The sequence below is a fragment of the Desmodus rotundus genome, chromosome 1, assembly GCF_022682495.2.
Source record: "Desmodus rotundus isolate HL8 chromosome 1, HLdesRot8A.1, whole genome shotgun sequence".
In the NCBI taxonomy this organism is placed as follows: Eukaryota; Metazoa; Chordata; class Mammalia; order Chiroptera; family Phyllostomidae; genus Desmodus; species Desmodus rotundus.
The window spans coordinates 97938852-97960474 of NC_071387.1; the positions used below are offsets into that span (position 1 = coordinate 97938852).

Consider the following 21623-nt stretch of genomic DNA (forward strand, 5'->3'; position numbering starts at 1 on the left):
TGGGTGGTACAGACCAGGCCTCACCTGCACCCAGCCTGCCCCCCCCACCCCCTCCACCCCCGGGCATGTCCACACATCCACACAGCACCAAGGACACAGCAACATGGAGGATGCCTGTGGCAGGCAGGTGACACTCCAGGCTTCACCATGCTGTGGCGCACAGCCCCACTGCAGTTGTCCCGCCGTATGTTTCTACACACACACACACACACGCACGCACGCGCACACACACACACACAAAGCATATCCCTTTGATCTCCAAAGGACACTCCATTTACAAGCTCTTAATCGCTGCTGTCTTTTTGGGGCCTGTTCTCTGAAGTCCCGAGTAATGGGATTTGGCGCCTCTGATCCATCTTGGGCTAGCCGCTCCCCATTATAGGTGGGCATTTTTTTCCTTTTTTTTTTTTTTTTTGTTTCTTTTTTTGCTTTTATTTTTCTTCTTGAAAAAAATGTCCCTTAAACCTCACTGACTTGACATGGCTTGTCACCTAGCCCTGGGAGTGGAGGCTGGGAGAGGGGCAGGTGGCCCTTATGCCAAGGGCCTCCTGGCCAGCTGGGGGTCTTTGATGCCGCCTCCATGTGAAATCTAATGTGAAAGACATTGAGAGCGATTTTCGGGACCATGGTGCGGTGGATTCATTCTGCCTCATGCTGTTTCCTTTGTCTCTCTTCCCATGACCCTTCCTTGGGACATTGGGGAGAGGGTCTCGGGGTGAGAGTGCGCGTATGTGTGTACGTGCATGTAGGGTGAAGAGGGTAGGGCCTCTGCCACAAGAACAAAGGGCAGCAGGGAGCATGTCCACCTGTCTGCCTGTCCATCCGTCCGTCCATTTGTCCGCCTGCCCGCCCACCCAGCTTACCTCACCTGCCTGGCTCTGTGTGCCTGCTGGCGCCCCACCATCCCGCAGTCCGCCATGATGGGCTTGGCTGGCCGTCTGAGCACTTTCATCCACTCCAAGAAGCGAGTCCTGCTCTTGGACACTGTGTGGCTGGGAGGAAGCGTGACTCTAGGCTGCAGCTCGGGCTCCCACCACCGATTGGCTGAGGCAGGGACCAGATGACGGGCTCCGGAACCCTATGGTAGCCATGGCAACCAGCCCCTTTAGATACCGCCACCCCCAAGCCACTCCTGACAGCTGAGGAGGGAGCAGGCAGTGCTGCTGATGGGTCCATGCCAGGGTCCCCTCAGAGGGTTGGGTCAGGCATAGCTGGATGATGGCTATTCCTGTACCAGTTAAGTGTTTTCATGTATGTGTGTGTTTCATCAATGTCCAATGTGAAGGGTTGCTGTCCCTCTCCCAGGACATGTCCCAAACTGCTCCATACCCTGCCTGACCCCCCTAGTGGAAGCAGAAACAGTGCCCTTGCAGCCCCTGCTAAGAGGAGGACTTCAGGTCAGGCTTGCCCCAGGGGCTGAAAGCCAGGCCTAGTCTTGTGAGAAAATAATGGGTGAGAACAACAGGAGGACTAGCAGGGGGAACTGCCCTTTTGATCCCCCTCAGACCCCAAAGAGCCAGCCAGCCCTCTCTCTGCCCGCCAACCTTTCCTCGGCGCTCTCGTTAGTCTGTTGAACGCGCGCACACACACGTACACAGGCCCCTCTCAGCCTTCAAAGGCCTAGCATGGCTTTGCTGCCCGCAGACCTTATGTCTCCACCTGCAGGACTCTGGGACTTCAGTCACACTAAGCAGACACTCTACGATCCTATGGAAATTGGCCACACACCCATGACCTCGCACCCGCTCTTTTCTTGACCTGCCCCCCCGCACCAGGCCATTTGATGAGGCCTTTCCACGTGTCTCAAGACCAGGACTTTGCAGCAAGGGCACGACAGCATCATTCCTGGGTGTTGCAGAACATCCTCTCTGTGTAGACCTGGCCTGTTCAAATGCTCCTGATATCAAGCACCACTTGGTCAAGGCCCCTGTGAAGGCCATCTGAGAGCCCAGCTTCCTGCCTCAGGCCCAGCCCACACCTACTGAACACAAGGTTGCCTAAGGAACAGCTGCAGGGCTTTGAGGAGCAGGTGTGAGCCTCAAACCCCTGAAAGAGGCCAGGATTGAGGCACATCCCTAGGGGCCCCGAGGCTGCTGAGGAGGCTACTGCCAAGACCAGAGGACCCAGAACCTAGAGGGAGGAAGCCTGAACAGGGATTAACAAGGGTCACACATTCAAGGGAAGGGGCTCAGAGCAGGCCAGGCTGGACCCAGAGCCACAGGGCTGTTTGAGTAGGCCCTTGAACTTGCTCTCACACTTCATACTGTCCCCACTCAAACTGCCCAGTCACAATATTGAGCCCCCAGCTTTGAGGGGATCCCCTGCAAAGCAGGACACCACCAGCAGGCAGGTCTTACCCAGGCGTAAGGCCTGGGACAGCTGATGGGGGTAAAAGGTCTAGGGCCTGGAGCTCCTTTCTGGGGGTCAGGGGAAGCTGGGGGCTCTGGCGTGCTGTGGCAGAGTGCAGAACAGGATAGCATAGGGCTGAGGCAGCTAAGGGGGTTGATCTGGCCCAGGGCTCCAGGTCGAGGGCAGTTGGTGGGGGTGGAAAGAGAAGTTGGAGGGAGTCTGGAGCCAGCAGAATGTTCAATGGGGTGGCAGTGGGTAGTGAAGGTGGAGACAGAGTCCAAGCGCAGGCTCAGGGAATGGCAGACAGTGCATATGGGTGGGCCTCACAGTGGCTCCTTTTAGCTCCCAGCATCCTTACAAGACTCATGGCAGGGACAAAGGTGCCCAGGTCTCGCCTGCTCTCTCCACACCCACCAGCACACGGCCAGTGCACACCAGAGCAGGCCTCAGGGATAACGCTCAGGATGAAGTTGGGAGTGGAACCCTGGCCTGAGCCCCACCCTTCCTGGGACTCAGACCCCGCAAGGAGAATGGTCACAACTCGGTGTTGATGGCTACTCTCGTCAGAGGGCTCTACTGCTCTAATTCCAAGGGACCCCTCCCCAGTCCCTAGCCACAGTGACAGTCCACAGCTCAGCCATGGCCCTTCACACTGAGGCTGACTGGTTGGGCTGTGCTGTCACATAAATGGGTCATGGGGGCTTGCCTGAGAGCTCCTCAGAGGCTGGGGAGGGTCTGACCCAGCTGGTGCAGGGATAGGGGTGTAGGCCAGCACCCAGCAGGTCTGATTTCTGCAGGTTTGACTTTCATCAGTACAAATGACCCCCACAATCCAGGGGCTGCAGGGCTCATCGATGGGGATCTAGTTTCAGAAAGATGGACGCATCAACAGAGGCTGGCGAAGGGTGGTTGATGGCGGGGGTGGGGGGAGAAATGAGGAAGGTGGTTCAGGCGGCCTGGCCAAGGCCTAGAGGGGGGACTTGATGGTGCAGAGACATGTGGCCAGATGGGCTTCAATGGCTCAGCTCCTGGTTCTGTGATATGTGTGTACAGTGCGTGTCCCCTTCCCCACCCCCTGGAGGCTGAAACAGTGTGTTGGATCCAGCCTGCCAGGGGCCTGTCCCAGACCTGGATTATTGTTTTATTTGTGGAGGAAGACAAGCCTGTCAATCACTTAGGGCTTCCTAACCTTTGCTCCTGAGAATCAGAGGAAAGAAACTGATGGCGCCTCCCTCCAGAAAAGAGCTCACGTTTCAGAGATTCAGGGCCAAGGCCAAACTCAGACTGCCACCTCGGTTGAGACTCAAGTTACAAAGTGACCTACTGAAGCCATGCTGAGTTCCTCCCACTGGGAGGCCAGCAGCACCAGAAGGCACCCTGGGCCACCCTTGTGGTAACCCCCAGGCCCTAGGGGAGCAGAGCCAGCCAGGGCCCTGACACTCTCCCCTGGCCCACCAGTGCTGATGGGGAGACCAAGCCCCAAGTTCACCCCAACATTGAGTCATCCCCAGGTCTGTTGGAGACCCCAGGAATCTGACACATGAGCCCTAGAAGTCCTGGCAGGAGCCCCCTCTACTTGTGGCCTTTGCTGGGGTGGAAAGAAGGTTAATGAGGAGTGACTAAGAGCCAAGGTCAATGAACTGGGGACATCCAGGGTACACAGCAAAGGGGGACCAAGGTGACAGGCTGAGGGGCTGGAAAGGGATCAGTTAGGTTCAGTTCAGGGCTGAACATGGGAACTGTGATGTGGACATGAACATGGGGAGGGCTGGCCCATCCAGACCACCACCGGTCCTCCTGGAGCCAGGGGCTGCAGTTTGGACAACTGGGCTGGGCCATGCTGATTCACCAGGGCAGGGGCAGGGGTAGGGGTAGGGGTAGGCTGGGAATTTCAGCTTTTGGTAAAATTTTTTAAATACTAAAATTTGTTCACAAAGTAGGGACATTACATGAGAAACCACTGGTATATGGGAAGCAAGAGGACACTGCAGAAGTGTGGCACTGTGACAGTGCACCCAGCAATCTGAGTGCACTGATCTCGGCAAACATCTCGGGGACACACCCCCTTCTCTCCCCAGGGCACTGACCCCAAGGCAGGTCCTGACCCTCAGTGACATCCTAAGCCTGGCACCTCTCAGCCAGTTGTTAGGACCAGGTCAGGGGAACCCCTCCCTCTGCTCCTAGGGACCTGGATGGGTCTCAATGCTGGATTTCCAGGTAAGCATTGAGACCCATTCAATGGGGGCAGGGACGAGGGCCGAGGTATCCCCCAATCTCAGAACCAGAAAGACCTCAGGGTGACTGACCCAAAATCAAGTGTGGGTGAGCTGAGGAGGGGCACACAGGTTGCAGGGCCACGTGGCCGCGCTGACAGAGCTCCTGACTCAAGGCTTTCCCTGTGAGACGCTGCCCCTGCAGCGCCCTCTGAGGGCCCCTGCACCTCTGATCCGGTGCAGGTGCTCACCACATCAAAGGACATACCAGTACTAACACTTCCCGGTCACTCCCAGGGCAGGCCACAGCCTCCCTGCCTCTGCTGTGGAAAACATTCCAGAACAGGCAGGGATGTGCAATGCACAGGGGCAAGCACCGTCCTGCCCTATCATAGACCACCTTCAACTTCTCAGGATTATCTCCCAGAGCTAAGAAAAGCACCAAAATAACCCTCAGCCCCACAGCTCAGCTGGGAACCACCACCCATCTCAGCCATGTCCAGGGCCTCTGTGGCGGTGAGGTGACAGGGTCACGGAGTAAGCAGGAGAGCTCAGTCCTCCAAGCAAAGCAGCACACACATGGCCCGGCTCATACTTTACTCATGCTGCCCCCAGAACGTGGTGAACCTGCTTCAACTGGGCCTCCGCTCAGGGATAGGGGGCGGGGGACACTCAGAGGCTGTGAGAAGGCCCCAGGTCACTGGGGATCCTGGGACCGGAGGCCCATTAGGGCCTCCACAAAGTCCACCCCACCCAAAAGCTTCATAGCCACATGCGCAGGAATGGTTCACCCACTGCTCACAAGTGGCTCTTGCCACCACCCCAGACTCTGTCTACAGGTTGCCAAAGAGCGGAAGAGTGGGGTAGCTGGGGGACGACAAGGGACACTGAGCCTGGCTATCAGGCATGGGTCAGTCACTATGCGGTCACTTCCCGCTGGCTCTCTTCTGCACCACCGCTGGCTCAGACAGTGTCTGCTGCTGAAGCCGCTCAATTAGCTCCTCCACGTAGACCTTGAACAGAGGGACGGGGTCCTACAGGGGCAAAACAGGGTCACAGTGAGGCACTCTTGGGAGGGCAGAAATCCAGCTGCCTTTAGTCAAACACCAAGAGGAACTGGGCATGAGAGAACTGGGCCCCTCAGGCTTGGCCATGAGGCCAAGTGAGGCTGCTTACCACCCCTCAGGCCTCAGACTTGAGGGTAGCCCCCTGTCCATGAGACAGGAACCACCTTCCCTTGGGAATGCAGGAATCAGGTGCCTGCCCTTGGCTCCCCTGCTGTGGGGCCCTTGGGTCACAGATAAAGCAAGCAGAGGGAACAGGGCAGCCAGCTGCTGTACTATGGGCGGGGGCTCTCTGTCCCAGCAGCTACCACAGGCTCCACATCCTCCTAGAGGACAGACACAAGAAAGTCTAAACTGGGAAGACCCTGGGGAATGTTAAGTGGGCTAGTTAACCAATGGTGCCAAGACTCCAGCTTGTCAGAGTCTTTCTGTACCAAACCTATAAAGTGGACTGGAGGGTCAGGACCATGAGGGAAGGAAATACGCCATGTGGGACCCACAGAACTATGGCTCCAACTGGGCAGCTGTGCAGAGGCAGCTGTTTCCCAAGCCCACCTGGTGTGGCAGTCCCTCATCCAGGCTACCCATAAGGCAGTGTGCCTCCCCACCCCGTCCCTCTGCTTGGCTGCTGTGCCTGCCCTAGAGGGCAGGGCAGCTGGCACTCACACATGCTCACCTTCTCCTCCAGAAGCCTCTGCTTCTCCACAGCTTCATCTAGTGTCAGGCCGACCCACTCAGCCTCCTCCTCCTGGATGACAAACTCCTGCGCAGGCAGATAAACAGCATGTGGTGAGGCCAGGTGGCCGGCTACTGAGGCCCACAAGAAGCAGGAAGACCAGGCCCAAGCTCTCACCTTGTACTTGTTATAGATGGCTGCCCTCCTCTCGGGGTCGTCTGGGTGCAGCTGAGGGTCCTGTCGGGCAAGTCGCAACAGCATCCCTCGCTTCAGGTCCATCCCAAACTTGGAGCACAGGTCCTCCTTCGGGGTCTGGTGGGAAGCTATGAATAGGGCCAGGTGCTGCTGACAGGGTCCCCCACACCCACCCTACCAACCCACCCCACCAGCCAGCCCCACCTGGATCCTCCCCAGTAGCTGGCAGCCCCCAGGCCAAAAGAGAGGAAGGAAGAGCCAAGAGTAGGGAAGAAGGGGGCTGTCTGGGTCCCCCTTCTTCCTGTTGTCCCTGGAGGGCAACAGAGCGCCAACAGCAACAAACTCTCCTGTGGGCAGAAAGACCCCACTGAGGCTGCCCAGAAAGAGCCACGGTCCCATTCACATTTCACTGGTGGTCCTCCACTCCCGAGACCAGTAAGCCTCAGTGGGTGCTGATCTAGCCACCGCCCCCCCCCCTCCCGCCCCGAACGCCAGTCAGACCCCTCTTGCCTTCAGGATGTAGAAGTCAAACCCATAGGCCTCATCGATGAGGTCCAGGGTTCGCATAGTCACAGTCACAGAGAACTTCGTGTCCAGGATCTCGCTGTAGAGCTCGCGCTGAAACAGCTGTGGCTTCCATACTTTCTTCACCCTCTTTGAGAGCTGAGAAAGCAAGAGTCCTCATGAGTCTTGCTGCTTCTCCTGACAGACCCGAGTGAGGCCCAGGGTGCAGAGACTCAGGATGTAGACCTGGTTGCCCATCCAGAAGTCAACTTCTCCCCAGCCAGCTTGGCACCCCCAGACTTTGCTGAGGTTGCTGGTGTGTGATCCAGACACACCACACACAATCATAACTCCATGGTTCACAAGTCATCACATTCCACACCAAGGACCAAGAAGGCAAAGGGAGACACCAGCGGGGAGATCTTCCCCAGAAGATTCAGCAATTCCTCCATGTTTCCCACCAAAGGCAGCAGGTGTTGAACACAGATGCAGAGACCTGCCCCCAGGTGAGTGTCTGTCTTTTAAAGTGTGATAAGGAGGTGGTAGTGCCAACCTTGTGTCAAGAGACGTATCAGAGGCAAACTTTGGCCAGTCAAGCTAACAGGTGACTGCAAACACCCCTCCCCCACTTTCTCTCAACACACAGGCCTCCCCATCCATACACTGGATCTGGGACACAACCCCAGGGTCTCTGCGCTTGCTGTTCCTGATAGGGAGCACCCTATCTCAGGATACCCAGACGGTTTCACAAACAATAGCCTTCCCTGGAACTGAGGGAACTGTCTCCCCCAGACTGTAGGCCGGGCTGGGGCTGGTGGGTCTCCGTTGTGCTTTCCGGGTACCTCTGGAGCCTAGCACGGTGTCCAAAGCAGTAACGCCCCAGAAGTCCCCCAGAAGCGTGCCCTGCTCACCCACCTTGTCGTTGTTGACGTATCTGTGGCCCAGGATCCAGCCCTCGCCACCCCAGAGCCCCTGCTGGGACTCGCGGGGATAGTGAATAGGAATAGGCACGTCCTCAACACGCTCCCGCTGCCCGTTTTTGGGGTTGATCTTGAACTTGGCCCCATGTGGCCTGTAGTGCACGGGCGTGGGTGTCCGCTCCTCCTCCAGTGAGCGAAGGTAGTGCTGGGGCAGGCGAGAGTAGATGCCCTCCCGCAGCCGGAGCTTCTGCCATAGGCTGACCGGGAACTTGTGCAAGGGCATCGCGGGCAGCCTGGCGGGAAGTAGAAGAGCACAGTCACACCGCAGCCTGGCTGGCCCCCGGACTCTCGCGCAGCCCGGATCCCCAACCCCGGCCTCAAACCCCCGGCGCTACCCCGGCTCCCGACCGCAATTCTCTGCCAGGCACCAACACGGTACCGGTCGTACCTTTTCCAGCAACGCGCCCTACCGGAACCGGAAGTTATGCTGCACCAACTGCTCTCTACCCGACACTGACTGGCTACAAAGCCCGTCCGTCTATTACTATCCCGCCCACCTTTCTACCTTTAGGGACCAGGGAAAAAAAAAACGCCCTTCGAAGACCGAGGCAGCCCTAAGCTCCGCCGTCAAGTGCGGCCTGTTTTCCGCGAGCAGGGGTCACGGCCTGTCGTTCTTGGCCCTACTTCTTTTTCTCCCAGAAGAAACACAAAAACCAATGTAAAAACTTTTGCCTTGAAACATAACTGTAGAGGGAAAATGTGAGATAGTGCTACCTATCATTTCATTAGTTTGGCTGAAATAAACTAAAAAATTATACACACACACACACTATAGAATATTAAATTCACCAATCAGTGATATGAGAACTATATAAAAACGTTAATGTTTTAGCCCTGGCTGGTGTGGCTCAGTGGATGGAGTGCCAGCCTGCAAATCAAAAGGTTGCCAGTTTGATTCCCAGTCACAGCACGTGCCCGGGTTGCAGGCCAGGTCCCTGGTTGGGGGCCTGCAAGAGGCAACAAATCTGTGTCCCTCCCACATTGATGTTTCTCTTTCTCCCTTCCTTCCCCTCTCTCTAAATATAAATAAAATATTTTTTAAATGTTAACGCTTTAAAATTGTTTACCCCAAGAACACCATATATGAATATTTCCTCTTTATTTTAAAAAATATTTAATTTATTTATATATTTATTTTTTAAAAGATTTTTATTTTTTAGAGAGGGGAAGGGAGGGAGAAAGAGAGGGAGAGAAACATCAATGTGTGGTTGCCTCTTGCACACCTCCTGCTTGGGACCTGGCCAGTGACTCAGGCATGTGCCCTGACTGAGAATCGAACCAGTAACCCTTTGGTTCACAGGTCTGCACTCAATCCACTGAGCCACACCAGCCAGGGCTGTTTCCCCTTTATAAGCCTAGCGAATGCTATGGTGACCACATGCAGGGTGACTGGAAGTGGGGGAGATCCCTAGGGAGGGTACGCCCTGGACAGGACCCAGAAGGGAAGCCTCCAGGGCTGACCCTGGCCTCAGTTGACTTCTGGCTTCCCATGGCCCTGTTCCACATCCCTCATACAGACAACAGCCCCCTGAGCTCTTGCCTTGGGAAGGGGCAGAACATTGCTCCTCAGGGCAGTCAGCCACCTTACCCTGCTTCCCCCACAATGGAGGAAGGGCTGGGCCAGTGCACAGTGGCAGCCATCACCTCCACTCCTGAGAACAACTCAAGAGGATGCTCCCCAGACAAGGGCCCAAGAACCCAGGGGAGGAGTGGGAGCATAGAGTTGGGGCAAGGTGTGCCTTGTGTTGCTGGCACCCACAGAACAGTTCAGCAGCCCCCCCTCCAGGACACTCTTCTCAGGGGCCTACACCTTCAAACCTGAGAACAAAAGGGAGAGAAAGGACAGGACACCACAGTCAGAAGCCGGCCTCTCCCATGCCACCACTCATGGTAGTTGGACCCTACATCCCCTAGGGCCCATCAGCTCCCTGATGGCCACGGTCACCTCTCTTCATGGCAACTTCATCAGTAGGGGGCAGTCCCTTGCTTGAGGTAGACTGGCATTCAGGCACACAGCTCTCTGCCTCAGTGGTGTTGGGGGGCTGGTGAGATGTGGTCCCAAGCCTCCTCTGCTTCGCTTGGTCTTGAAACACAACCTCACAGGGGAACAGGGTGATGTGGGTATATTTCTCCACATCTCCAATTGTCCCCAGGCCAGCAGAACAGAGTCTGCCCCTGAACAGTACCTGTTGTCTCCAGGCAGCCAGGCCCTGGCTCCAGGGGCCACTGCAGACACCAGCTGGGATAGAGTCAGCTGGCAGCCAGCAGGTACAAGAGAATTGGAAGTTGTGCTCCCCTCCTCGGGAGAAAGAAACAAATTGGTGCACAAGGCAATTTTATTCAGTTGGAAATCCATCTGGACAGGGTCCCTCTCCCTTGGTCCTGCCCCTGGCCGGAGAGATTATCATCAAAGCCGAGGGTGTCCCTGAGTTGGCTGCATCATGTCACTGTGTACAGCTCCTCTCTGTGGTTCTTGCAGATCTGATAGTGGCAGGTGAGCTTCTGTGAGCAGGCCCAGGGCTCGGCATGCTTGTCACGTGGTGGCAGCAGGAATGCTGTGCTCCCTGCCAGAAGCATGTGCCAGATGCTGTGTGTGTAGTAATAGTTGTCACTGGTCATCATGGAGGTGTAAATGGCAATGGCCACAGCAGCCATGGAGATGCCAGGCAGGAGGTAGAAGACCCAGCGCTGCCACGAGGTGGGATAGCAGTGGCGCCGGTGCCCACAGCGATACACCTGGAGAGAACCACCGTGGGAGCATTGGCACGGGGGATGCAGCTGTAGCTCCCAGGGGCCTGCCTGAGTCTGGGTGGCAGGACCATGGATGTGCGCTACTTGGAAAGGGCTCAAGGGCACACAGACCTGACAGGTCCTCAGGCCCTGGCCTTGGAATGAAGCCACACTAGGCCCTACAAGAGTCACTGGCAGCCCTCAGCTCTGGGAGGACTGAGACCCAGGACCAGGAACATGACCAGAATCTGTGTGGAGCCAACATTTTCTTATTCCAGTTGCCAGGAGAGGGGGTCTAGGCAAGCGCTCCTTACCCACATGGTGACCATGACCACGAAGGCAAAGAGACAAGGCCCCATCATATTCCAGGCGCCCCTGCGGTCCAGCTGCAAAGACATGGCGAACACCAGCGTGCCCAGTAGAAGCAGAACCTGAGCAAGACACAGGAACGACCACAGGGTCAGAGGCCAGGGTCACCCGTGATGGTACAAGTTCCAGCAGGAGCTATCACCCCACTGCTCCTCAGCACCTCTGCCTGCCCCCTGTGGGAGCTGCTGACACTGTTCTGCTCTGCTGGCAGGAAGGGAGGCACCCTTCTCTAGTTACTGATTCACCCACAGGTAAATTTCTGAGGCACAACTTAGCCAGGCAGGGCACCGGTCACATGTCTCCATCAGCCAGGCCCACCTGTGGCCAAAAAAGCCCTAAAGTGTTCTCAGCACCAGGGACTCCAGGAGCATAGTTTGGGGCTTCTCAGGGAGGTGTGGCCTAGGGTTGGGACGACCTCCAGGTTCCCTCTTTGAATAGAGCCCTAGGAGAGAAATGGGCTAAGAAGGTCCTTGCCTAACCCTGTCGTCTACTGTCTTTTCCCAGAATGCTCCAGGCAGCCAGCACAGTCCCTTCCAGCTGGCAGAAGCTTCTTCCAGAGGGAGACTGGTCATTATAAGAGGTGGGAGGTTTCTAAGGGCAGCAGCTGGACCCTCTTTCTGGTCTCTCCCTCAGCAGGCAAGGGCCTCCGCTCCCTCAGAACCCAGATCCAGGTGTCAGAAGGTCACTCACATATTTCAGGGATGCTTTCAGCCGTGCCATGCAGAGGATGGTGACCCAGATGGACACTCCAGAGCCCAGGAAGTCGCAGTACTGCAGTGTGTCATAGTTGAGGATGCACAGCACCGCCTCCCCCGGCTGGTCGCAGGCATGATAGAACTGCAGGGCAGGGCAGTGAGCAGAGGCCCAGACCTCCCCACCATCCCTGTGGGAGCCCGCAAGCCTACCGTGGAGAAGAACATAGTGTAGGCATAGACGGAGGCCTCGACCAGAAGGCAGCGGTACACGGAGAGGGTGATGGGAGCCAGGAACATGAGATTGCTGAGGGTGAGGAGGAGCGCTGCCAACCTCTGCTGGGCCATGGTTTGGGCTGTGCTGTTGTCTGTGCAGCTCCACCCACGCCAGCCTGTGGGCCGATGCAATGCTGAGGGGGCTGAGGGTAGGCGACTAAGGCCAGGCTTGTGGGGAGGCACTTCTGAACCTCAGGGCCAACCCTCACCCAAGGCCTTCCAGAGAAGCCCCTTTCTCCCCTAGAATCAGGCTGGAACAGGTATGGGGCTTGTGTGGGTAGGTATAGGCTAGTGTGGGCAGGTACAGACAGCTATGTGGCAGGCATGGGCACGTTTAAAGAAGTGTGGGGCAGGTATGAGGCAAGTGTGTGCATGTGAGGGCAGGTGTAGGGAAGGTATGGGGCAGATGTGAGTAGGTATGGGTCAAGTATGGGACATGTGTGGGCAGAGAAGGCCAAGGTCAGGAGGCAATACTATCTCTGGGGGTACCTTTCTGTGATTGCATGGGAGATTAGAGTTATGTGGCAGGAGGAGGGAGAAGACATTTGCCCTTGGCTCTGCGAGGGTGCTCTCCAGCCTTGGCAGAGTGGCACAGGCTCCTAAAGAAAGGCACAAGGCTGGGAATTCAAGGACAGGAGTGTCCGCACGTATCCAGGCCTGGTCCTCACCTGCCTTGCAGCTGCAGCCCGCATACAAGTAGCCATGTCTGCGCAGTAGGAGGCACTGGCCGTACGGACCGCAGTCATTCAAGCAGGGCACCAAGTACAAGGTGGTCTCCACGAGCACTGAGGCCTTCTCACACTCCCTGTAAGGAAGAGGCCACAGGAGGTCTGGCTGCTGAGATTTGCTGACCAGTCCCTGCCAGGGCTCCTGTCAGGCTCTTGGACACATGAACGCAGCACTGAGGCTCCCAGGCTCCGAGCCCTGCAGGACAGCAGATGTGAGATCTGCAAAAGTCAACGTGCACCTTCCCCTTCACATCGTACTGCATCCAGTCAGTCTAGGGCTGTGTCCTGAACCAGCCCCCTTCCTTGTGTCCTGGCTCCCAAGGCTGCTTGGGGAGAGGTGGCCAGGTTGAGAAGGGAGTCCTTTGTAACTTCTGGAAGACAACTTACCCTGTGTAGCTTACAGGAAGTTGGGTCACTTCCAAACTCAGATGCAGGCAGCCCAATCATAGTCCTGAATGCAATGATTCAGCTACCTGGCAGCTCTGGGTGGCCCCCATCCTAGCACCCAAATTCTTTTTTTGTGGGGGAGGGAAGGAGAGAGAGATCGACTTGTTGTTCCACCTCTCCTTGTATTCACTGGTTGATTTTTGTATGTGCCCTGACTAGGGAGTGAACCCGCAACCTTGGTGTATCAGGCCAATACTCTAACCAACTGAGCTACCCAGCCAGGGCAGCCTCCACGTTTACTTACTCAGGACTTTGAGGGCATGCAAGCTGCAGGGAGAGGTACCAGTTGTCTGTCTCTGGGTAGGGGATGATAAGGTTTGCCTTGCGAGACAAAGTGCTCAAAGACAGTGGATAGCCCTGGAAGAAGGCTGCAGGAGGAGCAGAAAGGCCTGGTAAGAGGGGCCAGAGGGGCTGGCAGGGGTCACTTAGCCAGACGCCACCTGCCCATACCTGTGGTGCAGTTGAGTGAAGTGTTGAAGCTGAGGAAGGGTGAGGCAGCATTCACGCAGACCATTACCAAGGTATTGTTGGAAATCACACTCTGGAAGGAGTGGCCATGCAGTGTCAGTCCTAAGTTCCCAGCCTGGTGGTTGGTACCGTCTGTGGTTCCCACCGCCCAGGGCCTACCCAGGATACTTCCCCGCCCAGGCGTGGCAACACCCAGACTCTGATCCACCCGCAGTCCCAGTTCCTCAAGCATAGCCCTCTTCCTGCTGAAGGGACTTGTAAAATAGGCCTCCTTTCCTGCAAGTGCTGCCCCTATCATGGCCCACTATCTGCTGGGGTCACCCTGTTGCCTGAAAGGCCGCCCTAACCCAGTGTCCATGATAAAGTCAGTGCAGGAAGGCCTGAGCAGCATTGCTCAGTCTGGGAGGGCCTGAGCCCCGAGCTGAGCCCAGCCACGAGGCACTCACAAACTAAGGTACCTTGTTGGCCCACAGGGAGATGGTGAGGGAGCCCCCACTGTCCATGCCCGTGTTGAGTTGCAGCTGCATCACCGAAGGCATGTCTGACTGCACCAGCAAGGAGACCCTGTCCAGGGGCCTGAAGTGCACAGACACCACGTCCGTGTCTTCCCGCATGACCTGGTAGTTCATGAGGCAGAAGGGGCCGCCGCCCACACTGCTGTTCCTGCCCAGGTCCTGGTAGCCAGGGCTGGGGGAGAGCAGACCAGTGGAAGTGTTGCAGCTCTGGTTTGGACTGCTCTGCAGAAGATGCTGGAAGTTTACAATCCAAGGCCTGCAGGCTGTCAGGAGGACAAGGGGCTCAGGAGGAAGGGCTGGGGATCAAAGGCAGGGGCCAGAGCCAGTCCCTACTGCCCTCCCCATGCAGCCCACCTGTGAGAGCGGCTACAGCACTGAAAGCCACCAATATGTGGGGCCCTGCCAGGCTCTTGACCGTCACTTGCAACCACCGGTCCCAGGGCGGTGAGGGCAACAGCAGGCGGCAGGCCTGGGCGGGGCCAGTGCAGGTGAGCACCTTCTGGAAGTTGCTGGGTAAGGTAGCTGAGCCCACAGTGAGGCGCACAGGGCAGCCCAGGCTCCCATTGGACGCACAGCCCTGCAGCTCCAGCCGCAGTTCCTGGGTGTACTCGGGGACGAAGATTCTGCAGCCAAAGGGGATGGCCTCGCTCAGGCTCTGTAGCTTCCAATGACCTCCCCTCATTGCTCACACTCAGGGTGGTGGCCCCATTTTCCAGCATGACCCTAAGACCCAGAACCCCACCTTTCTTTCCCGCATTAAGGACAGTATTACCACCCACTTCATCAAAACTGGAGGCTGGCTCTCCCCCAAGATCCCCACTCACTTGAGGTAGCTGGGGTGGGAGAGGAGGGTCTGTGGAAAGGGTACGTCAGGCTCCAGGATGGAGACCTCGACTACCCGCATAACCAGCATGTCAGGCTGGAAGATGTAGGCACAGGTGGGAACAAAGCCCTAGAAAGAGAATGAGAGGTGGGGGTGGGCATGCATAGGCATGGGTTAGGGCGGGACCAGAGACCCTGGGCCTGGTGGGGATGGGGCGTGGACAGGGGAGGGCTGCAGCAGAGCCTAGACGAGGTCTGCCCTGAGGAGGTAAATAAGAGGGACCGGTCATTCCTGCACAGAAGTGTCCTGCCCCTCCATCCCTAGAAAGCAGACCCCTCACCTTCACCTCAATCTTCTGGGATGAAGGGGGCAGGTGGGCAGCCACAAACCAGTCCCCAGGTGCTGGGTGGGAGACATTGATGGAGGTGTTGCTCTGCAGCATCTTGACGAAGAAGGAGGGCTGCACAGAGGTGTTGGCAGGGAAGCTGGTACCCAGTGGGTTGATGACCGGAGGGGCACCATAGCGGAAGTACCTGGAGATGGGGATAGCAGGAGAGGCATCAGATCTGGGTCCTGGGCTGGGCTCAGGCAGGCGGGCAGACAGGCACCTACACAGTGATCTCCACGTTTGCACACGTGGGGCCTCCAGTCTGGGACACTTGCAGCAGCCAGCGCAGCAGTACGGTATCCGGGGGCACTCGGAAGTGGAAGAGTCTGGCGCTGCCATACCAGCTGTAGAAAGACAGCTTCTGCGGGGACTGCGAGAACTGCTCAGACACCAGCCTGATGTCTGCAGGAAGAAGGCACTGTCAGCCAGACCAGGGGTGCCCTGAGGGTGTCTGCACCTCTGTGTGGGAGGCAGACAGAGTAATTGAGAGGCCCTTCTGCCCCAGCATGGCCCCAGAGAGATAGGACGAGGGAAGCCATGGTGGCTAGTTAGAGCCCCTGGGATGCCCAGCACTCCAACTTCGACCTTGGCAAAGATTACTGTACCACTCCAGCCCCTGGCAACTCGTCCCACTTGACGGGTGAGGGAGTTCATGTCTGGAGGCTGCCTACCTACTCAGGCCCATGACGACTTAGGACAGAGCTGGACTGAATCCTGACTCCTCCTTACCCAAACAGGCAGCAAGCAGAGACACTGGAGCAGACGGGACCCCAGGCTGAATGCCTGGCCAGCCATAAGGACTAGGGGACAGCTGGCCCCCGTTCTCCCATGGACTTGTGCCCATGCAGAATGACACAGGGACGAGGCAGGGCTCATGGCAGACAGACTGCCCATGGGGCACCCTGTGCCCCACTCCCCACAGTCATTCTCAGGCCCCCACCTCTGGGGCCCCTACTCCCTTCCCCCACACACTCCAAAAATCTGCCCTCACTCCTCACTTCCTAGATCAGCTTTGAAGCTCTTCTGGGGCTCAGCACACAGGCCTAGGCCCCACCTGGGTGAGGCCCCACTGACTAGGGCACAACCGCCATGAGAGCATGGGTCCAGGTCCTACGATGTAATTCCTTACCCCATGAGTGGGTGAGGATGCCCACCCAGGACCCTCTCTATTGGGGCTCCCACAGAACAGGTATGCTCTGCACTTCCGTGGGTATACCACCAGGCCGGGATCTGGCCACAAGGTGCCTGAGCTGGATGGCAGGGATCCTGGCCCCAGTACCAGCTTAGGCCTCGTGCCCAGTGTGACCTTGAGTGTCCCTCCCGCCTCTGGGCCCCAGATTCCTGAGGTAAATAGCACCTCCCTTTGGGTGCCCCTCCCTCCAACGTTAATGGATGTTAAAGTGCTTCTGGAAGAAATACACTTTGGACACAGCAGTGTGCAGCCTCCCTCTGCCCTGCTGGGAGAATTGCTGGCTCACACAGCCACAGCAGTAGGTTCTGGGTCCCTTCAGTGAGAGCCAGGTGAGCAGGTAAGGGAGCCAGGTGAGCAGCCTCCTGACCCTCCAGTGGAGGAACCTTGAGAAAATGTATCAACCCATTTGCAAAGCCAGTCTGAGTTCCAGAGGAGCCCAACTTGGGGGCCATGCAGAGGTGAGCTCCACATAGGACACACTCTAAGTGTCTGCTAGCAACGAGGTCCCACTCACCAGACTGTGGCCTGGAGAGGCTAGGGAGCCCCTGAACAAATACAAACTTTTCTCCTGAGGCTACTGCAGACCCTAGGATAACATGACAAGGACTGAAAAAATCTAAGTGCTAGTAGGTGAGGCAGGATAGCTCCCCACCCCTACCTCAGGACTACTGGGTCTTAGACAGTCAGCCAGTGAGGCACTCAGCCTCAACCTGAGAGGGGCAAGGCCCTCTGGCCCCCTGCCAGCCCTGGAGTACCAGCCTGAGGATACCTGGAACACAGCAGGCAGCTGTGAAGTTTCAGCAGGTGCACAAGTGGTAAGAGACGTGCTCCAGGTTCCCTAAGACCCAGTGGTCCCCTCCTCCCAGGGCTACACAGCCCCTCCAGTACCAACCCCAAGTTCCGCAGCCCCATCTCCTTGCCCAAGACACCCACGCTGTTATCTTGGTGAACATGTCCAGCCATTAACGCACTGGTCTGAGTCAGATGCGGAAGTCACAGGGAGCAAGGGCCACATGTACCCCTGCCCTGCCCCACAGCACCCTCCAGGGAGACAGGATTGAGGGGAGGACAAAGAAAGTCCCTGAGCCTGTCCTGGGAACTTGAGTGAGGGCACCCTGTTCCACACCCTCCAAGCCGGGACTGGCACTTCGTGCAGAGATCCTGCTCAGAGGTCCCAGAGGTCAGGGCCGCCCTGCTGTCTGCCCCTTGAGCAGACCTGGGAGGTGAGGAGCTGCCCCAGGGTTTCTTTTTCTTTTTTTTTTTTAATTTATTAATTTTTAGAGACAGAGAGGAAGGCAGAGAGAGAGAGAGAGAGAGAGAGAGAGAGAGAGATCAATTTGTTGTTCCATTTACTTATGCATTCATTAGTTACTTCCCAGATGGTCTGGGGTTTGAACCTGCAAATTGGGTGTACCCGGACAATGCTTCAACAATCTGAGCTACCCAGCCAGGGCTGCTCCAGGTTCTCCATCTCTATAAACAGCCCACCAGTGACCCCTTCACCTCACCCCACCCCCCAGGATGGAGGAAATAAGGCGGCAGTATCTAATGGAGCAACTTAATCAGGAGTCATCTCCAGGAAATCGCCTCTCATTTCAAGCGCAGAAACCAAAGTCACAGTCCTCAAAGAAATGGGAGCTTGGAGGAGCAAGATTTCAGAAAAGGAGGAGGGGCTGGGAGCAGAAAAATCAAGGGGAGCTAGTCCCAGATTGTGCTGGATAAGCTGCCCAACTGCAGAGGGTTTGGGGGGCATCTGGGCCCTTGCAGCCTGGCCACATGGCCCTCTAGGAGTCCTGTGCCATAGAAGTCAGGGGACCTTACTTATTCAAGACCCCCAAGCCCCAGGCAGAGCCCGGATGGGCACCTCCCGGTCTAGACACTATCTTGGGTCACCAAAGGTTGGGGCCTCTCAAGGGAACAGAAATGCAAACGATGGAAAGCAAGTTCATCAACACCACTTAAGTACCCATTTCCTCAGAACCACCCTAGCCTACCAGGCTCCTCAGGGCCACCTTGAGTGCCTCCAAGAAGCAAGGCCAGCTGTTGAAAGTGACAGCACTAGGTTGGTGGTCACTGTGGGAGGGGTGGAAACATGACACCCACCTGGACCCCTACTCCAGGATCCATGCAACTTTCTCCCAACTCTGCCCCTTCTCCCAGACGAGATGCCCCTGTCCACTGTAATCACACTGCCTAATCCTTCTTTTCAGCGGCCTCGCTGCTGGAATCCAGGCTGAGTCTCTCCCTGGACCCCTCCACCCCCACGTCCCAGCGCGCGACCGTCGTGCCGGACGTGAACGCACTGGAAGAAGGAAGAGAGAAGGCAAGGCGCTCTCCAAGGGGCCGGTTTGGCCGAACCCGGCCCTGGGGTCAGAGGAGGGGTCAAGTGTGTCCTTTCCACCCCTATCGCTCGCACACGCAAGGTACCGACCTGAGCCCACAACCCAGGGTGAGGACCTGGGCACTGTGCCCGCTCCAGGTGAGCGCACAGGTGCCTCCAGGTGAGTCACAATCCCAGGCACCCCCCCCCAGCCGCTCCCGCCCCTCCACGCCTGTGCCCCCGGGATGGCGTCCGTCAGTCCCCGCTCGCTCACCACTCTTCCTGACGTCGCCGGAGGCGGCAGGAGGGGGCCAAGAGAGCAGCAGCAGCAGCAGCGGCCCCGCCACTGCCACCACCACCGCCGCGCCCCCGGTCCCGGTCCCAGCCCGGCCCATGGCTCTGCGTTTAGCCCAGCGCTACACAGACCGTGTCTCCGGCCGCCGGCCCCCGCCGCCGCCCGGGCAGCCACGGCCGCCACTACGGGCCCTGCCACCGCCCCCGCTACCCTGGGCTCCCATAGTCCGGGCAGCTCCCAACCACCCGCGCCCCGGGCACTTCCGCCTGCGAGGCCCCGCCCCGCCCCGCCGGTAGCCGGCTGCGGAGGGGCCCGAGGACCGCGGAGCCAGAGACGCTGGGGGGCACGAGGGCTGGGATCCGGAGGAATACGAGGGCGGGGGTGTGCGGCGCGGGGGGCAGTGCGGAGTCGGGAGCTACGTGGAAGAAGGGGCGACGCGTGGCGGGGTGCTATGTGGGGTCAGGAGTGACCTGTGCCTGCGATATAGTACAGGCTGACGCGGGGCGGGAGGCGACGCGGGGCAGCGGGGCTGCGGCGCCAACCTGAAGGCAGGGGGCGGACCCGAGACCGCGGGGAGGGCGGGTGGGCAGACGTGGTCCTGGGCCGACTTGGAAACTGAGGGGCGCACGAGGAAAAGGGGTCGGAGAGAGAGGTCTCGGACTGAGCGGGACGGCGCGCGCGGGAGGTGGGATGCGGGGCTGGGGGAGGATCGTGTGTAGGCGCCGGGGACCTGCGTCAGAGACAAGAATTCGGGGAGTGAATTAGAACGCGCAGGAGATTCCATGTGGCAGGGGCCACTCAGAGAGCCCCAAACGCTCCTGGAGGCGCTGGGTGGTCCCACGGGACGCAGTTGTTTGTGGGTTCACTGAATCGTGGGCCAATTGAGACGGTGCAGGCCGCGGAGGGGCGCTGGGGGAGACACCCCGTCACAGACTGGTGAGTCCCGCACCCATTTCTGCCCGGCCAGTGCTGGTGGCCCCTCATAGAGCTGAACTCCCTAGCTGTCACTCCACAAAGCCGCTACGAGTGTGTGTAAAAAAACTACAATTTAAAGATGAAAGGCTTCGTGGACATATGAGAATTATACATTGGTGAGTGGGACTATTCATGCTTTACACAGGGATAGGTCCCAAACACTAAGGATTTAAGCGTAAATAGGAGACGATCAGAGACTAGAAGAAAACTCGGGTACATTTTATCGAGTCTTGAGGAAGGGAAGGCATTTTTACATATGGCCCCAAACTCAGAAGTCTCCAGAGGCGAGACTGGAAAATTCAACTAGGTGAAAATCAAGTGTTTCCTGCAGAGCAAAACTACTTAAATCAAAATACAAGCCATGAACTGGAGAGGACATGCTTGCTCCTTGTATTACAAAGGTCCAAATTTTAATAAGATTAATAATAAAGAGCTCCTATACAAATCAATGAGAAAAAAACCCACCCTGCAATACAAAACTGAGAATATTCCTGGAAAGGAAATGCAAAAGAACAGGCTCCAACCTCCCTTCTTAGAACTTGAAATTCAAATTTAAAAGTACCCAGAGAGACGCCTTTTTTTTTTTCTTTCACCTAACAAATCTGCAAAGATCGGAAAGTCTGATCAAACCTCAAGGGTGAGATTATGAGCCAACAGACATGTTTAGTGAGCCTCGGAGAAGCCTCTGGACTCTGAGTACGTAGTCTTGCATCAGTTATTCCATCGCGGTGCCTTTTCCCTGTGGAGACATTCGCAGAAGGGAACCCAAGTCTGGGTAATGAGGCGTTGGGGCATTCGATTCCCGGATGCCCATACTGTGACTCAAACACTATTATAACATAGTGCGACTGCAGAAGGAAATCAGGAATCTCTGTACGGGTTGGAAATGGTCTACCAGATTTAGCTTTAGCTCAGAAAAGGAAAGGGCAGAACAATGTTAAGAAAGGTACTGGCTTTGCAGGACTTTTTTTTTTTTTTTTTTTAATGTATTTGCATGTTTCAAAGGCACAGAATGACTGGAAGTGCCCAGCAGCAAGGGCACAGGTTTATCCTTGAGGAGGGAACCGCGTGGCTAGGGATGAGATGGGGGATACTTACTATACCTGTTTGTACCTTTTGAACTTTATATTTGGCAGGAGGCAGGGTGAGGGTTAACTGGAGGGGAGGGAGGAAAAGCGACTGCACCAAGCCCAAGGCCACTTAAGGCTAGTGGACGGGGTAGTGGGCGGAGGTCTAGGAGGAAGGAAGCCACGGGAGGTAGAAACCCGGAGGTGTAAAGCACAAAAGAGACCCTTTGTTCCTTTGGAATCTAGGCTGGGCCCTAGAGGTGGGGCTCCTGCTGTTCTGAATTTAAAGAGACAGAGATCAGTTCTGGGGTTTGCTGAGGTGTGATTTTAGTGCACTAGGCTGACCCAATTATGCTG

General features: G+C 57.0%; 2 protein-coding genes across 4 annotated transcripts; both read right to left on the bottom strand.

Annotated features, from left to right (window-relative positions):
* Nucleotides 1–5142: 5142 nt before the first annotated feature.
* MRPL28 (mitochondrial ribosomal protein L28) lies at nucleotides 5143–8423 on the bottom strand. Of its 2 annotated transcripts, none has more exons than XM_024553405.4 (6): nucleotides 8370–8423; nucleotides 7917–8214; nucleotides 7008–7160; nucleotides 6480–6614; nucleotides 6303–6389; nucleotides 5143–5596 (listed from the first exon to the last, which is right to left on the bottom strand). In XM_024553405.4, exons 2-6 carry the CDS (start codon nucleotides 8202–8204, stop codon nucleotides 5489–5491), a joined length of 771 nt encoding a protein of 256 aa, XP_024409173.1. In that variant the 5' UTR covers nucleotides 8205–8214; nucleotides 8370–8423; the 3' UTR covers nucleotides 5143–5488. The 2 variants fall into 2 exon arrangements, with proteins under 2 accessions (XP_024409173.1, XP_024409174.1); XM_024553406.4 differs by lacking the exon at nucleotides 8370–8423 and adding an exon at nucleotides 8317–8333.
* Nucleotides 8424–9960: 1537 nt separating this feature from the next.
* PGAP6 (post-GPI attachment to proteins 6) lies at nucleotides 9961–19495 on the bottom strand. Of its 2 annotated transcripts, none has more exons than XM_053927470.2 (13): nucleotides 19204–19495; nucleotides 15642–15819; nucleotides 15370–15562; nucleotides 15031–15158; nucleotides 14561–14829; nucleotides 14150–14469; nucleotides 13674–13764; nucleotides 13468–13591; nucleotides 12717–12853; nucleotides 11986–12191; nucleotides 11771–11917; nucleotides 11026–11142; nucleotides 9961–10717 (listed from the first exon to the last, which is right to left on the bottom strand). In XM_053927470.2, the coding sequence occupies exons 1-13, from the start codon at nucleotides 19322–19324 to the stop codon at nucleotides 10421–10423; spliced, it is 2328 nt and encodes a 775-aa protein (XP_053783445.1). In that variant the 5' UTR covers nucleotides 19325–19495; the 3' UTR covers nucleotides 9961–10420. The 2 variants fall into 2 exon arrangements, with proteins under 2 accessions (XP_053783445.1, XP_024409129.2); XM_024553361.4 differs by having other exon boundaries at nucleotides 9963–10717; nucleotides 11986–12164; nucleotides 19204–19493.
* Between the last annotated feature and the right edge of the window lie 2128 nt (nucleotides 19496–21623).

Excerpts from the sequence above, each read along its gene's own strand:
- MRPL28 (XM_024553405.4), bottom strand. The coding sequence starts at position 8,204 with ATGCCCTTGCACAAGTTCCCGGTCAGCCTATGGCAGAAGCTCCGGCTG. Across the intron at positions 6,390-6,479 it reads CCATCTATAACAAGTACAAG|GAGTTTGTCATCCAGGAGGA; the intron begins GTGAGAGCTTGG and ends CTGCCTGCGCAG. Across the intron at positions 5,597-6,302 it reads AGAGGCTTCTGGAGGAGAAG|GACCCCGTCCCTCTGTTCAA; the intron begins GTGAGCATGTGT and ends TTGCCCCTGTAG.
- PGAP6 (XM_053927470.2), bottom strand. The coding sequence starts at position 19,324 with ATGGGCCGGGCTGGGACCGGGACCGGGGGCGCGGCGGTGGTGGTGGCA. Across the intron at positions 15,820-19,203 it reads CGGCGACGTCAGGAAGAGTG|ACATCAGGCTGGTGTCTGAG; the intron begins GTGAGCGAGCGG and ends TTCTTCCTGCAG. Across the intron at positions 12,854-13,467 it reads GCATGCCCTCAAAGTCCTGA|GGAGTGTGAGAAGGCCTCAG; the intron begins GTAAGTAAACGT and ends TCTTCCTTACAG.